Below are 15015 nucleotides of genomic sequence, written 5' to 3' on the forward strand. Positions count from 1 at the left end.
AATCTAGCTGGTCCAATAAAAGATATCACCTCTACCTTGAGTCCTGATTCCTTTTGCCTCTAGACCAATATGGCTACAACCTGGATACCTTACAGGATGAGGAGAACCACTTTCCTGTTAATCTGTATACAACAGCCCCAGCTACAGACTGCCAGTATGAATGCTTTGACTGGAGAAGGCAGCATCAGTAGCTATAAGGCAACTGGTAGTCTCTGACCGCTACTTGTGAACCAGTTCTGAATCATGTTGGTGGATGTGCGTTTTGTTCCTACTATGTTAGGATCATTATAGGTGCTATCCCTGTTTGCCAAGGCTTGCGTAATCCTCAGTTACTGATGGCTTCAAATGCATGTGGCTGTACAGTTTCACTGATGCAACTGATTCCTGTCTCCCATCCCTTCTCCAGCTTCAGAGTTCATAATGAGGAGGGCTTTTATTATTCTACAGGACTTGTTAAACTAGTGGTGGAAAAATTAGCCACATTAATGCATGGTGATTGGGCAACATTATGGTGCCTACAGATGTGCTCTTTTACATTCTAATTAGAATGTATCAGAGCAGACTGGATTAATGGAGTCTCCTCTGTGTTCTAACTAGAAAGTTCGAACCTTGCCTCACTGTCCAGTGTATTAAGCTCCCACACATTTCAAAATGGCCGTAGGGGCGCTTCATCTAAACCTCATCGAATGAGCTTTAGATAAAGTATCCTGTGGCCTTTATGAAACATGCAGGGGCTTAATGCACGTGGCAGTGAGCCTTTTTAATTAGAATGACTGTCTGGGACCTGCTCTAAATAAAATGCCCCCCAGCTCTTCTCCTCCTCTCCCCTTCCCCTCTCCCCTCCCCCAGCACATGTGTAGGCAGCCTAGGATTTTCAACTCTGTATAGAATTGTAGAATGATAGAAAGTTAGAGTTGGAAGGGAACTCAGGAAGTCATCTAGTCCAACCCCCTGCTCAAAGTAGGACCATCCCCACTTACCATCCCAGCTAAGGCTTTGTCTAGCTGGGTCTTAAAACCTCTAAGGATGGAGATTCCACCACCTGCTTGGGTAACCTGTTTCAGTGCTTTACAATAATCCTAGTGAGAGAGATTTTCCTAATATCTAACCTAAACTTCCCTTGCTGAAACTTGAGACCATTGCTCCTTGTTCTGTCATCTGTCACCACTTAGAACAGTCCAGCTCCATTCGCTTTGGAACCACCCTTCAGGTAGTTGAAGGCTGCTTTAAATCCTCTCTGTCTTCTCTTCTCTAGACTAAATAAGCCAAGTTCCCTGAGCCTCTCTTGAGAAGTCATGAGCCCAAGCCCCCTAATAATTTTTATTGTCCTCTGCTGGACTGTCTCCAACTTGTACACATCCTTTCTGTAGTGGGGGGCCCAAAACTGGACACAGTATTTTAGATGTGGTCTCACCAGTACTGAATAGAGGGAAATGATCACTTCCCTCAATCTGCTGGCAACACTTCTACTAATGCAGACCAGTAGCCCAATGCTACAAGGGCACACTGTTGCCACAGATTCATCTTATTGTCCACTGTAACCCCCAGGTTCTGCAGAGCTGCTGCTTAGTCAGTCAGTCTGCAGCCTCTACCCCTGCATGGGATTCTTCTGTCTTAAGTGCATGACTTTGCATTTGTCCTTATTGAACCTTATGAGATTTCTTTTGCTCAAATTCTCCAATTTGTTGAGCTCTCTGTGAATCCTAGCTCTGCCGTCCAGTGTCTCCACTATTCCCCCCAGCTTGGTGTCATCTGCAGATTTGCTGAGGGTATACTCCATCCCATCTTCCAGGTCATAGATGAAGATATTGAACAAAACCGGCCCCAGAACAAACCCCTCAAGCACTCCACTTGATACCAGTTCCCAACTGTATATAAAGCCATTGAATACTGCCCTTCAAATCTGATGAACCAGCCAGTTTTCTATCTACCCTACAGTCCATTCATCCAGCCCATATGTCCTTTTCTTAGCTTGCTTGCGAGAATGGTTGTACAAGACGGTAACAAAAGCCTTGGTAAAGTCAAGGTATATCATGTCCGCTGCTCTCCCTGCATCTGCAGAGCCAGGCATCTTATCATACAAGGCAATCAGGCTGATCAGGCATGAATTGCCCTTGGTAAATCCATGCGGACTGTTCCTAATCATCTTCTTGCCCTCCAAGTGCTTAGAAATGGATTTCTCGATGACCTGCTCCATTTTTTTTTCCCCAGGGACTGAGGGGAAGCTGATTACTTTGTAGCTCCCTGGATTCTCTTTCTTCCTTTTTGTTTTCAAAATGGACACTATATTTGCCCTTTTCCAATAATCTGGAACCTCTCCTGATTGCCACAAGTTTTCAAAGGTATTGGTCAGTGGCGCTGCAGTTGCATGAGCCAACTCCATCTGTACCCTTGCATGCATCACGTCTGGCCCCATGGACTTGTACACATCCAGCCTTTCTAAATAGTACCTGACCTGTTCTTTTGCCACTGTTGGCTGCTCATCTCCTCCCCGAATTGTGCTGCCAGGTGCTGCAGTAGTCTGGGAGGTGACTTTGTCTGTGAAAAAAGTACTTCAGTTTTTTCTCATTATCTGTTACGAGGTTACCTCCCTCATTCAGTAAGAGACCCACACTTTCCCTGATCTTCTTGTTGCTGACATACTTGTAGAAACCTTTCTTGTTACCCTTCACATCCCTTGCTAGCTACAACTCAAATTGCACTTTAGGCTTCCTGATTTCATCTCTGCATGCCTGAAGTATGATTTTACACGCCTCCTGAGTTTTGTCCAAGTTTCCACATCTTGTAAGCTTCCTTTTTGTGTGTTAGCTCACTGAAGAGTTCCCTGCTAAGCCCAGGCTGGTCTTCTGCCATATTTGCTAGTCTTCCTGTGCGTTGGAATGGTTTGTTCCTGTGCTCTCGGTAAGATGTCTTTTAAAATACAGTCAGCTCTCCTGGACTCCTTTCCCTCTCAGTCTTGCCTCCCAGGAGTTCCTGCCCATCATTTCCCTAAGTGAGTTCATGCCAGTTTTTCTGAAGTCCAGGGTCCTTACTTTGCTGCTTGCCTTCCTTTCTTTCCTCAGAATCCTGAACTAAGTCATCTCATAGTCGCTACTGCCTAAGTTGCCATCTGCTAGTACATTCCCCAACAATTCTTCCCTCTTTGCGAGTATCAGGTCAAGAAGAGCACGGCCCCTAGTTGGCTGCTCCAACACTTACACCTGGAAGTTGTCCTCACCACTCTCCAAAACTTCCTGAACCACCTGCACACTGCTGTATTACCCTCCCAACAGATGTCAGGGTGATTGAAGTCCCCCATGAGAACCAGCACCTGTTATCAGGAAACTTCTGTTAGCTGTTTGAAGAAAGTCTCATCCACCTCCACCTCCTGGTCTGGTGATCTGTAGCACACACCCACTACAATATCACCCTTGTTGCTTCTCCTTCTAACTCTAACCCCAAGACTTTCAACAGGCCTATCTCCAGTTTCATACTAGAGCTCTGAGCAATCATACAGCTCTTTTACATAAAGTGCAACTCCTTTTCTCTGCTGCCTGTCCTTCCTGAACAGCTTATCCCATCCATGACAGTTCTCTAGTCATGCGAGTTATCCCATGTCTCTGTTATTACACTCACTTTATAGTTCTGTGACTGTGCAGGGACTTCCAGTTCTTCTTGCATGTTTCCCAGGCTCTGTGCATTCATGTACAGACACTTGAGGTAACTGTCCAATTGCCCTATTTTCTCAGGAAGAATGAGAAGGCTTCCCCAGTTGCCACCTCTTGGGCTGACCAGTTTTCTTCTCCACTTTGATCAGGAGGTCAAATGAAACCAGAAGCAATCTACTTCAGAGTGCTTTGGAGTTCTTTCAGTTTCATCTGGGGTTTTTTATACAATATAGGCTGATTTCTAGTGCTGTAATGCTGTGCATCATCTGTTTGTTGTCTTTTTATTACACTTTGAAACTTCTTATAGTGCTTGTTCCTTACCTAAAGTGATATGTTATAGATGAAAAAGAGAGGAGAACCCGGAGACGCACCTCTCTGGGATCCCCACATCAAGTTAAAGGTGATTGAGAGACTATTCAGTAGGACTGGTTTAAAGAAGCAGAGGGAGGATGGGCCAGGACAGGGCAGTCACAGAAACCAAGGAGAAGGAAGTTTTGTGAAAATCATTTTGAGTGTTGAAGGCAGCTGACAGGTCAGAGGATGAGGATAAGGATGAAGTACTTGTTTTGGCTTTGGCTAAGACAGGGGCAGGCAAAATACAGCCCACAGGCTGAATGCAGCCTGCCAGGCCATTCTGTGCAGCCCATGGAGCACCTACAAAGTCTAGAAGATTAATATTTATCTGCTCCAGGTTCCCTGTCAAAGCTGACAGGAGCTTGGGATACTAGGATCCAGGGAAAGCTGGCAGGAGTCAGGAGAAAGGCGGGGCTGGGCTGGCCTGTTTCCCCCACCCCCACCTGGAAGTCTCTACCTGCTGGAGCTCTCCCTGCACATGGCTTCTCCAGCACCACGTGGCCCCAGCTGCATCACTGGACCCCTGGGAGCAGGGGCACACTGGTACCATGGAGTCAGGAGAGATAGGAGGGGTTGTGTGTGTGTATCCGTACCATGAGGGAGGGGGAGACAGAGACAGAGAGCAATGAGGGAAGGACGGGGAGAGAAAGAAGAGAGAGAGATTGTGTGAGTGTGTGTGTGTGTGTGCGCGCGCGGTGAGCAAAGCACTGTGTGTGTGCGTGTGGTGAGCAAAGCACAGTGTGTGTGTGTGCGCGTGTGTGTAGTGAGCAAAGCACAGTGTGTGTGTGTGTGCACGCGTGCGTGTAGTGAGCAAAGTGCACTCTCTGTGTGTGTGTGTAGTGAGCAAAGCGCACAGCATGTGTGTAATGACCACACCCACATCCCACACACTTATCCAGCCCCACAACCACCCCCCACAGCCCCCCACAAACCTTATACCCATCTCCTCATGCCCTCCACAGTATGCATGGTGACCAGGGGGCGGGGCACCTGTCAAGGGCTGGGGCTACCCATGCGGTGCTTGACAGCTTACCAAAACTCCATAAGCATCCCTCCATCCAAAATAATTGCCCACCCCTGGGCTAAGAACATCAGAGACTTTTTCAAGAGTTATTTCAGTGGTGTTTAAAAGGTAGAAGCTGGATTGAAGATCTTCCAAGATGGAATTGGAAGAAAGAAATTCCAGCGAGAAGTCAAGATAGGAAAAGGCAAGCATTTGAGAAGTAGTCAAAGATGGTGAAAATACAGTTGAGATATTGCAATGGGGATTTAGCAGGCTATATAGCTAATTATTTTGTTAGGAAGATGGCAGAATTTAAAGAAAAGTAAATGCATAGGGCAAATCAGCCTAGTCACAGTATTTCTGCTAGAGGTACTCCACAACACAAGAGCAAGAGTTCAGGAAGCAATGGCTAGGAATGAGCCAAGGATGGGAATTGGCAGGGTTAACTTGTCATAGGAAAAGAGACAAAATAATCGTAGGTGGAAGAGAGTAAAGCATGGAGAATCAATGACCACATTGATGGAAGAAAGAGGGAACAGAGGAGAAAGTAAACCTCTGGTCAATTGGAAGTCTTGGATAGGCCAAGTGACTGAGTGAAGGGGACATAGATGAGTGATGCTGAAACAGCCCAGGTGGAAAAGAATAACTCAGAATTAGATCTAAGAGTGTAGTGCCTTGTAAAGATCAAGTAAAGTAAACAACCCCTTAGTTGAATGGCATTTTTTTTCAAACATGGGTAGAGTAATTGTGTTTATAAACCAAATGTCATGTTGTATAGAGCCCTAAAGACCTGAGCCTTTCAGAACTGCACTCTAAAGAGAGCCATTAAAATACTGGGATTTTAGCACTATGTTAATTACTTAATATTTGTTATCTTCAAGCATAATATATTATTATGTTTTTAATTATGACAGTTACGCGATTAGGATAGAATATCATTGTAAATAACTACCTTGATATCTTTGTATAGGCAAAAAAAACTAGACTAGCACCTTCCTTCTTAATGTGTTTGAGTTTTTCTTGCTTGATGTCCAATTCAGTTTTAAAATGCAGTAATTCCATAACTAGCTTGAAGCTAGCTGTATTCATCACACTTCTAATTGCTTATATTTGCTATGCAGAAATTTCAAGACATTGAAGAGGCGCATCTCCTTCACATGAAAGAGATTATAGAATCATTGTCAAACACTATGAAAGAAATTCACTTACAAATAGGGCAGGTGAGTTTATTTTATATTGATCGTCGTATTAATCCAACTATGAACTATAATTTATATTTAAGTTATCAGAAGTAATGTTGTTTACTGCCTTTGCAGCAATGGCATGGTCTGGTCTGTGATACTAACATGAAATGATCACAGTTAGTATTAAAAAAAAAAAGATGAGCCCAAAAAAAATATATAACAATTCACATTTTGTTAATAAAAGCTAGGAAAGTCAAATGCATAGTTGTCACAACTACTATAATATATCATTCTTTTGCCTTTATATAATCTACAGCAATAAAGTTTTACAAACATGAATGCCATAAAATGGAAGAACTACTTAGCTTAGGGACTTTGAATTTTCTGTCTTTTCAGCATATAAAATCTCAGTTGTAATGTTGTATTGATGTGTTTTGCAAATGATTGTGGCTTTATTGACTGATTACACATTAAACCTATGGGATTGAATTCAAGAGTAATGAGTGGCATTGGGAAGCTCTATATACCAGCAAACAAGTGTAAAATTAGCTTTTTTGTGGGGTGATGCAAGAGGTAAGAAAGACAAACAGGAAGAAAAGTGGGAAGAAAAACAAATAGTACTATAATAAGGTATATGTGTGGCTGATAAATCCTTTTCTGTCATTATATAACCTTCTGTGCATTTTCTCTACTGTAGCCTCGTGGGCTAGAATGTAGTTTATACCAATATTTAGATCTCTCCTAGCTTTGTGCCACTATTTTCACATATTTATTATTACATGTATTATATATACTTTGAATTAGACTCCTTATATACTTACATTTAAATGTGAATACTAAAGTAAGTATACATATGATGAGTAGCTACACTCTTGTACTGGAAACTCTAATGAAAGGAATGGATTGATCAGGAAAATTCAGGAGTAGATGTACATGAGTTGAGATTGCTCAGCACATGCTGCTTCTGGCAGCAGTTTAATGATAGACATTGTAGTTAGTAAGATTTCCTTCTATGCGATTATAAGACAAATGGCTTTTTTTCCCCAGACCGGTTGGGGGAAAAACCTCATTTTGTATTTGAATAAATACAGTATTGCGGCTCTCAATATTTTTCACTTTATCCCTATAATTATTGATATCCAAGATGTAGTGTTTGCAGTCATTTGTATTTTTTCATTTGTTGTATGCTCTGCTCACTATTATAATCCCAAACATCTTTACAATTGATGAGAGTTAAGGTTTCCTCATCTGTGATTAGAATACTGTCAGCCATTCACAAAGAAACTGATCTTTTTGTATTCAGTGTGGCATTTATTTGTGATGCTGTAACCCACATTTTGAAAGTGGAGGATATCAAGAAATACTGCAAAAGTGTTCTCTCAGTGAACATCATCTGTCTTGCATACTAACAGGGACAGGAGTTTTGTGGAGAAAAAATAATATGTGATTATGTAATTAAATGCTGTATTATAATGTCTAAATGAGCCAAATTTCAGGGTTGCATAGGGAAATTCATTCTTATCTTTGCTAATTAGAGTGCTTGACTTCGCAATCTTAATGTTCCTGTATTGGTTTTTGTTGTTGTTATTATTGTGAAACTTCTGGTACTCTCTCCCCTTTAGTACTTTGCAGGCCACCATTTTAAGCTAGAGGGGTAGTGGTAAGGTAAAAATAGAACAAAACGGTCCATAGGCCTTGCAGTAGAGAATGTTTCTGTAGGATGTGTGTGAAGCCCCATTGAATTACATTCAATATAGGGCATTTGGAAATTACCACAAATCAAATAATAATAAAATATTTTGTCTGATGTTTAAATAGAATTCAGGCCATTAAAAAAAGCCAGAAAAGCATTATCCATAGATGTTGATACATCTGACATGCGTAACATTCGTGTCTGGAATTTATATGCCAGCCCTCTCTGGAAAAGCTTACAAATACTAACCCCAGTGGTGGGTCATATTTCTTAGGGCAGAGACAGCCAAAGTACCAGCCAAAATTCTGGTGGTGCCCATCTGCATCCTCTGTTGCTATATTGCCCTGTAAATAAGGAAGTAAGATTTGATGAGAATATTGAGAGAGATGTCGGATCTGGTGTGGAGCTAGTAGCCATCTTTGAAAAACACTTTATCTCGTTTGAGTGGGTGTGGTCCAGTGTAATCTGGGACAAATGGGCGATGGATTCCTATGCATCCAACCATTATCCTGTTCATTTCAGACACTTGCTCCATTCCTCTTCACGAGCCTTAAATCTTATTATTAAAAAGAGTCACTACAACATCAAGGGTCCTCAGAAAATGCTTAGTGGTGGTGCATACGATAAGGCAGAACATTCCTATCTATTCCAGTTTGTCCAGTTGAATAAGTGAGAGAAAGCACAGATCCTAGAAAATGTTCTATCCCCTATTCATCCAGCTGGGCCTCTTAGCGAACTACAAAAAAGTATCACTAACAAAGACTCGGACAGAAATACTGTTCTTAGAATATCCTGGTGCCTCCAAAATTTGCAGTGCAAATCTTAGTCAATACAGTGGCCATATACAATATTAACGAGAGATTGTCCGTTCATCAGTTCACTGTCTGGAATCCATCAAATCCTGGATGCAATACCATAAGAATGAGATGACACTCATGGCTTTTCACTTCTTGCAGGTCAGAAACAGTCTAGATTTCCAGGCAGGCAAGCAGTGATCAGTAGCAAATTATCCTTTCACAGATCTGCCAAAGGACCATCTGTAACTGGCTGCCTGTTTTCAGAGGCTGTAGCCAGCTGCAGCTGGTAAGAGACTGTTTGCAGGCTAGCTACAAGGACTAGGCTAGCTGCAGGGAGCTGGCAGCTAAAAGGGCTCCCTGGGGAACAGACCCAGGATCAGTCAGGAAGACGGCTGCAGGCTGGAAGTTAGATAGCTACAAGTGAGAGTGGAGTGGGAGAGAGACAGTGGATCAGCTCACGGAAGAGCCTGGGGACCACGTTAAGAGTGTCTCTCTCCCACAAGTGCAGCAGAAGGACTGTAAGTGAGCCCTTCCTCTGGCTGAAGGAACCAAACGGATAAGGGAGAGAGCGGGCAAGTGGCAGTAGAGCCACATCTGAGGACTCTTTGGATCTGGGACAAAACCTTGTATAACGTAAGCCAAGGGTTTTCAACCTTTTTTAATAAGCATACCTCCGACGGCTGGACACAGAGCACAGGGTGGGGGTGGTGTGTGGACAGACGTGGAGCGGCAGCAGAGCCCGGTGGTGGTGGTGAAGGCAAAGTCCATCTTTGCTAAGAAGAGGGAACCTGCTAGGACACCTCTTGGAGGAAGTGTGGGTTTGAGGGATGAGGAATAAACCTCAAGAGGCCTAGCAAAGGTATAAGGCCCCTACCCAAGCACAGAGAGAGTCTATGCCTGTGTCTACTAGCAAGGACTTGGAATGAAAGAAAACGGGGACCTACCAGAAAGTGGACAATCCAACTCCAGTAGGGCAGAGGTGTGGACAGAGGCGGCCCTGGCTGCAGTTGAGAGGGAGGTGAGCTCTGGGAATGACCCACCTCAGAGGTTCCCCAGAGAGGAGCTGCAGCCAGAAAGGAAAATGGCAACAGCACCAGTAACAGGCATGAATAGGATTCTGAAGATCCAACCCCAGGATAAGCCAAACCAGAGGGTGAATAGTGATGGGTTATTTGTAAATAACCTTTGTTTCAGTGTAAGATGTAAAAGACTGAAACAAGTGTTCCAGCAGGCAGGAACTGTGAGAGATGCCAAGGTGTGGAGAAACAATAAGGGGTCAGCCGAGGCATGGGGACTGTGAGGTCGGAACACTCCCGGGAAGCCTTTCAGGTGGTAGCCCTATTAAATGGACATTTGCTATGTGGCTGTCCCATGAGGGTAAGAACGGGTAAAGAAACAGTCCCCTGTAGCGGCTGATGAGTGGAGACTTGTGTGGATATAGTCACCCTGGAACTTGGGGAACTTTGAAGTGAAATACGGACCCGGTAGAGGATTGGCCCTAATCCTCCCTGGAAGGAGTGACCCAAGATTGTGGGTAATCTGATGGGGAGACTGAAAAGACTGTGTTTTGGTGTAATGGGCATGGGTGAGAGGCTCTCCCAGAAATAAGTAGAAGGGAGGAGATCCTCAGGTGGTAGAAACACTGCCCATCATGGGCTGGCTACATGGAGTAGGCAGCCAGGGATCAGAAGTGTTGAGTGAATATTGGAAACCCTGATGGGTGGGTTGGGAGGAGCCGCTCGACTGGAAGGGGAGTTGCTGGCAAAACATGTGAACTGAGGCCTGATCCAGAGCAGGCAGTCTAGACCTGCAGGGAGCAGGAAGAGGAGCTCTGCCCAGGGGCCTGCAGAGAGTGACTGTCAGAGGTCTGAGTGGTTCTGGGTCAGACGGGAGTACGCGGTACTCTGGGCTTACATTCTGGTTATGGGATATTAAGCTAGCCAGTGGGCTTATGTTTTGTTGATGTCTGATAAGGTAGATATTATATGAGGATGTAAACTCTACAACAGTTGGTGGTTTGAACAGAACTCTAGGGGTGATGGAGGATGCATAGCGCCTTGGGGGGCATGTTGAGAGAGGGCCTGGGAGGGGCAATTCCATAGCACCCAGTGGGGTGATCTGATGGTGCCTCAGGGGTCACATCAAGAGAAGGCCCCATACTTGGGGGGGAACCAGGAGGATCTGGTGCCCAGGAGGCAATAGGATGCATCACGAGAAGATCTGGTGCTGGTGGGAGGAAGGGGCAGGAGGGTCCAGTGCATAAGAGGTACTAAGGCAAATCAAGAAGGTTGTTCAGTGCCCACAGGGACCTGGAGGGTCTAGGACAGAATTGGAGGTTGAGGAAAAACAGCTTTGCCCTGGATAAGAAAACACAGGGGAGCTGTGGCCCAGTAGCCGTTGAAGCTCAGGCCAAAGCCAGGAATGCCAAAAGGGAGAAATCGGGCCCAGGGGACTGAAATCCAGAGTGAGATTCAGAGAGAGCACCACTTCAGCCCAGTCATGGATATGCCAGGGGAGCTGTGGCCCAGTAGCCTTTGAAGCTTGGGCCAAAGCCCAGAAGAGGCAAAATCAGGGCCAGGGGCCCCAGACCCAGAATAATATTTGGAGATAGGACAGCTTTGCCCTGGGCAAGGGAGCACAAGGGAGCCGTGTCCCTGTAGTTCCCTAAGTTTGTGCCTAACCAAAGAGAGAGAGAAAGATCAGGAGAAAACATTTAGGAGTATGATCGGTGAGGTATGGGTGTGGGTACAGAGGCAGTTGGAACCCATGGAATAAGTCCTTAAGGTGACTTGGGTGTGGATGGAACAGGAGGGTCCTACCTAGTGCCTGAGTGGGGGTAGAGACTTAGAAGAGGGATCCCTTCTTGTGATGGAGGATATGTAACAGGCTGTGTGTTTTCAGGGTGCTGGTAATGGCCTGTATGCTTTCAGGGGCTGCAGCTGGTAAGAGACTGATTGCAGGCTAGCTAGGAGGACTAGGCCAGCTGCAGGGGGTAATTAGCTGACAGCCAGGCAGGTAAAAGGGCTCCCAGGAAACAGAGCCAGGGTCAGTCAGGGAGACGGATAGAGCTGCCGGCTGGAAGTTCAAGAGCTGCAAGTGAGAGTGGTATGTCAGGTGGGAGACAGATGACAGGTCAATTCATAGAGGAGCCCGTGGACCATGCCAGGAGGGACTGTGTCTGAGTACCATGAATGCAGCAGAGAAGACTGTAAGTGAACCCTTCCCATGACTGAAGGGACCAGAGGGATAAGGAAGAGTGCTGGTAAGTGGCGGCAGAACCATGCCTGAGGACTCTCTTCGGGTCTGGGACAAGACCCTGTCTAATGTAAGCATTTGGTTTACAGACCGAGTTGTTTATATGGATTCCTGCCAGGAGGGAGTTTGTCCTGGGAGAGTAAAGATACTGGGCAACATGGTGAATGAACCCAAAAGACTGTGCGAGTGAGCAAATTCCCAAACCTGCTACACCAGGGGCAGGCAAAATATAGCCCGTGGGCTGCATCTGGCCCACCAGGCCATTCTGTCTGGCCCACAGGGTCCCTAAACATTTAGAAAATTAATATTTATCTGTTCCTGGCAGCCTGTCAAAGATGACAGGAGCCAGGGGCAGTAGGACCCAGGGGAAGCCTTGAGCAGGATCAAGGCTGCAGAAGCAAGTCTGGCCCGATTTTATTCATTTATTTTCCCCCCCACACCCTTCCAGTCCCCCCTGCCCCAAGCCCCAGCCAGACGCCTCTGCAGAGGCTTCTGGCTTGGGACTGTTTGTGCCTCCCTGCACCAAGGGAAATACAGATAAGGAGAAGTGGAGGAGGATCAGGGACAATCACCCCAGTCCTTCCGGCTGGCAGGGCCAGATCCCGCGTTCCCAGCACTGGAGCTGGAACCCATCTGGTGCTGACAGGCAAGCAGGGGGGAGTGGGGGAATGGCTGTGGCTGGCAGGGGGAAGGGGTAGCGAGCAGGCGTGTGGAGTGCAGCAACAGCCGGGTGGGAATGCAGGGCCCAAGCTGGTGCACTAGGGCCAGCACCAGCAGGGCCCAGAGTGGGGTGGCAGGAGCGCGGGGCCAGGCTCCAAGGGGTCTGTGGAGCTGGCCTGCACTGCACCAGGGGGAGCTGGGCTTGGGTCAAGGTGGGAGGGTTTGCCTACAGCCTCCCCCCTCTGCACAAGACAGAGGCCCTGCTAGTGCTCCTCCAGGCCTGGGCGCTGCGCTTCTGCTACTCCTGGCCCCAAGGCACCAGTGCAGCCCCATGCTCCTGTTCGCTGCCACTTCTCTGCATCTGCCGCTGCTGCCCTGTCTCGTCCCTGTTCCTCTGCTCGCCACTCCAGCACCATGTCCCAGCTGCTCCTGCCATCCCTAGCACTGGAGCTGGAACCCACTGGTGCCACAAGAGTAAGATTTCATTTTAAGCTATGATACTATTACCTCCTATGTGCACTGCACATGCGCATGTAAATCAGGACCGAAATATTTTTTTTAATGAAATTAATTAATGTTGTAGTACACGTTTGATTTTTAGAATATAATTTGTTGTTTTTCTGGTTCCGAGATGGCAAAATCCCTTGCTGAAAGGAGTACTTCCGGGGGGGCAACAGGAGGGACTTCTAGTAGCAAAGGTCAGGGGTTAGGGGCAGAACTTCTGGTCCCAAGATGGTGACCAGGGGGACGGGGCATCTATCAAGGGGTGGGGCTACCCATGTCGCCCTCGATGGCTTGCCAAAACTGTGTAGGCAGCCCTCTGCCTGAAATAATTGCCCGCCCCTGTGCTACACCATTATTCTGTTATTTCGTCTTGCTTATAATAGGCTGTAACCAGAGATTGTGCTAGGTGTCAGAACTACTGTACCAATGGAAGCTTGGGCCCAAAATGTTACTAGTAGAGGCACACCAATACATCGGTCCATATTGTATCAGCACCAATAAAAGAAAAATTGACATTACCAGCAATCAGCCTTTTTTCGCTGATGTAGCCAATAATGTCACTGATAAATGCCACATGCATGCGCAGCTGTAGTGCAGCATGCAGGTAGCCAGAAGCGCAGCCTGACTGCGTGGAGAGTTGTGTCCAGCTGGTAAGTCTGTTGTGAGGGAATGGGGGAGGAAAGGGGTGTGGGGGTGGGGCAGGCACTGCCCAACCGAGGCATGGTGCAGGACAGAGCCATGGTTTGTCTGTGGGGCATGGGGAGAGAGCTGTTCCCACTGCTGCATGCACCCCAGGGGAGCCATGGGGGGGTATACGTGCACCCCCCCAGATCTATGCATGCGGCGAAAGCGGGCTGGGGCCAGGGGCAGCACTGGGCTCTTCCCAGCAGGGGGCTAGACCAAATTGCACTTGGGGTGAGCGGTGGTGGGTCTGCAATGGGGGCTATGGGGAATTTTGGGGTGGCTGCAGCCCACCCTATAGTCCCCATCCCTACACCGCCACTGCCTGCCCCAAGTGCAGCCGGGCCCAGCCCCCCTGCCAGGAAGAGCCTGGCCCCAGCCAGCAGCAGCAGCCTGCCCTCACCATGTGCACAGATATGGGAGCATATAACTTATAAATGCATCAATGTTTACTGTCTTTTTTTGTACAGCAGTATGTGAATATCTATCTAAAACACGAGTTACTGTTCACTCAAAAATATTATGAGCAATTTATGTTTCCTTGTTGACTTTTTGAGGTATTATGACAGTACTGCTTTGAGCCAAATAGAGTTGTTATGGTACAAGATTATGTATTCATACTTATTATTTTGCTGGATATGTCTTGTCATCTCACTTTTTGAATAAGACCTGCTGTCATGCTGCTGGGTAAGAGATTAAACACAACAATAGCTAGAAAGAAGAAAAGGCAAAGATTCCTAAATCCACTATCACTAATACTCACTTTATGCATACTGTGTCTCCCTTTGCATCCTGCTTAGTGCATACACTTGCATATTGTTAAAGAAATAGAGAAATTTCCTTGATAAGCTATCTGGCAGTGCCTTCAACTTTTCAGTAATGTATACTGGAAGACGGCCTTTAAATGTTAGCTTAAATTGTTTGGTTAATTAGATTCTTTTCAGGTGTTGTTTATTACCTTTACTTTAATTTGTTTTCTTACAGGTTCATGAAGAATTTATTAATAACATGGCAAATATTACAGTTGAGAGCTTGATACAAAAATTTGCTGAGTTAAAAGGCACTGGCAAAGAGAGACCTGGTAAGAGATTAAAAATGCAAGAAGAATTGAAAATTTCAGAATGTTTGCTAAGCTTGCATTTCTAGTATAGATAATTTGTATAGTGTACAGCATTGTGTGTTTCTTTCCCTGCAGTGACTTTCTAGAAATATGGCAACTTACTTCAGTACATGTATT

At 46.0% G+C, this 15015-nt stretch overlaps 1 protein-coding gene across 3 annotated transcripts in view; it reads left to right on the forward strand.

Annotated features, from left to right (window-relative positions):
- The window catches only part of FCHO2 (FCH domain only 2), a 153489-nt gene that overhangs the window by 17811 nt on the left and 120663 nt on the right, over nucleotides 1-15015 (forward strand). For all 3 annotated transcript variants that reach the window (XM_019517671.1, XM_019517669.1, XM_019517670.1), the window contains exons 6-7: nucleotides 6126-6224; nucleotides 14763-14859. In XM_019517671.1, coding sequence (XP_019373216.1) covers nucleotides 6126-6224; nucleotides 14763-14859 — 196 coding nt within the window. The remainder of the gene's footprint in view (nucleotides 1-6125; nucleotides 6225-14762; nucleotides 14860-15015) is intronic.

The sequence above is a fragment of the Gavialis gangeticus genome, unplaced genomic scaffold (assembly GCF_001723915.1).
Source record: "Gavialis gangeticus isolate Ggan-Ray unplaced genomic scaffold, GavGan_comp1, whole genome shotgun sequence".
NCBI classification, from domain to species: Eukaryota; Metazoa; Chordata; order Crocodylia; family Gavialidae; genus Gavialis; species Gavialis gangeticus.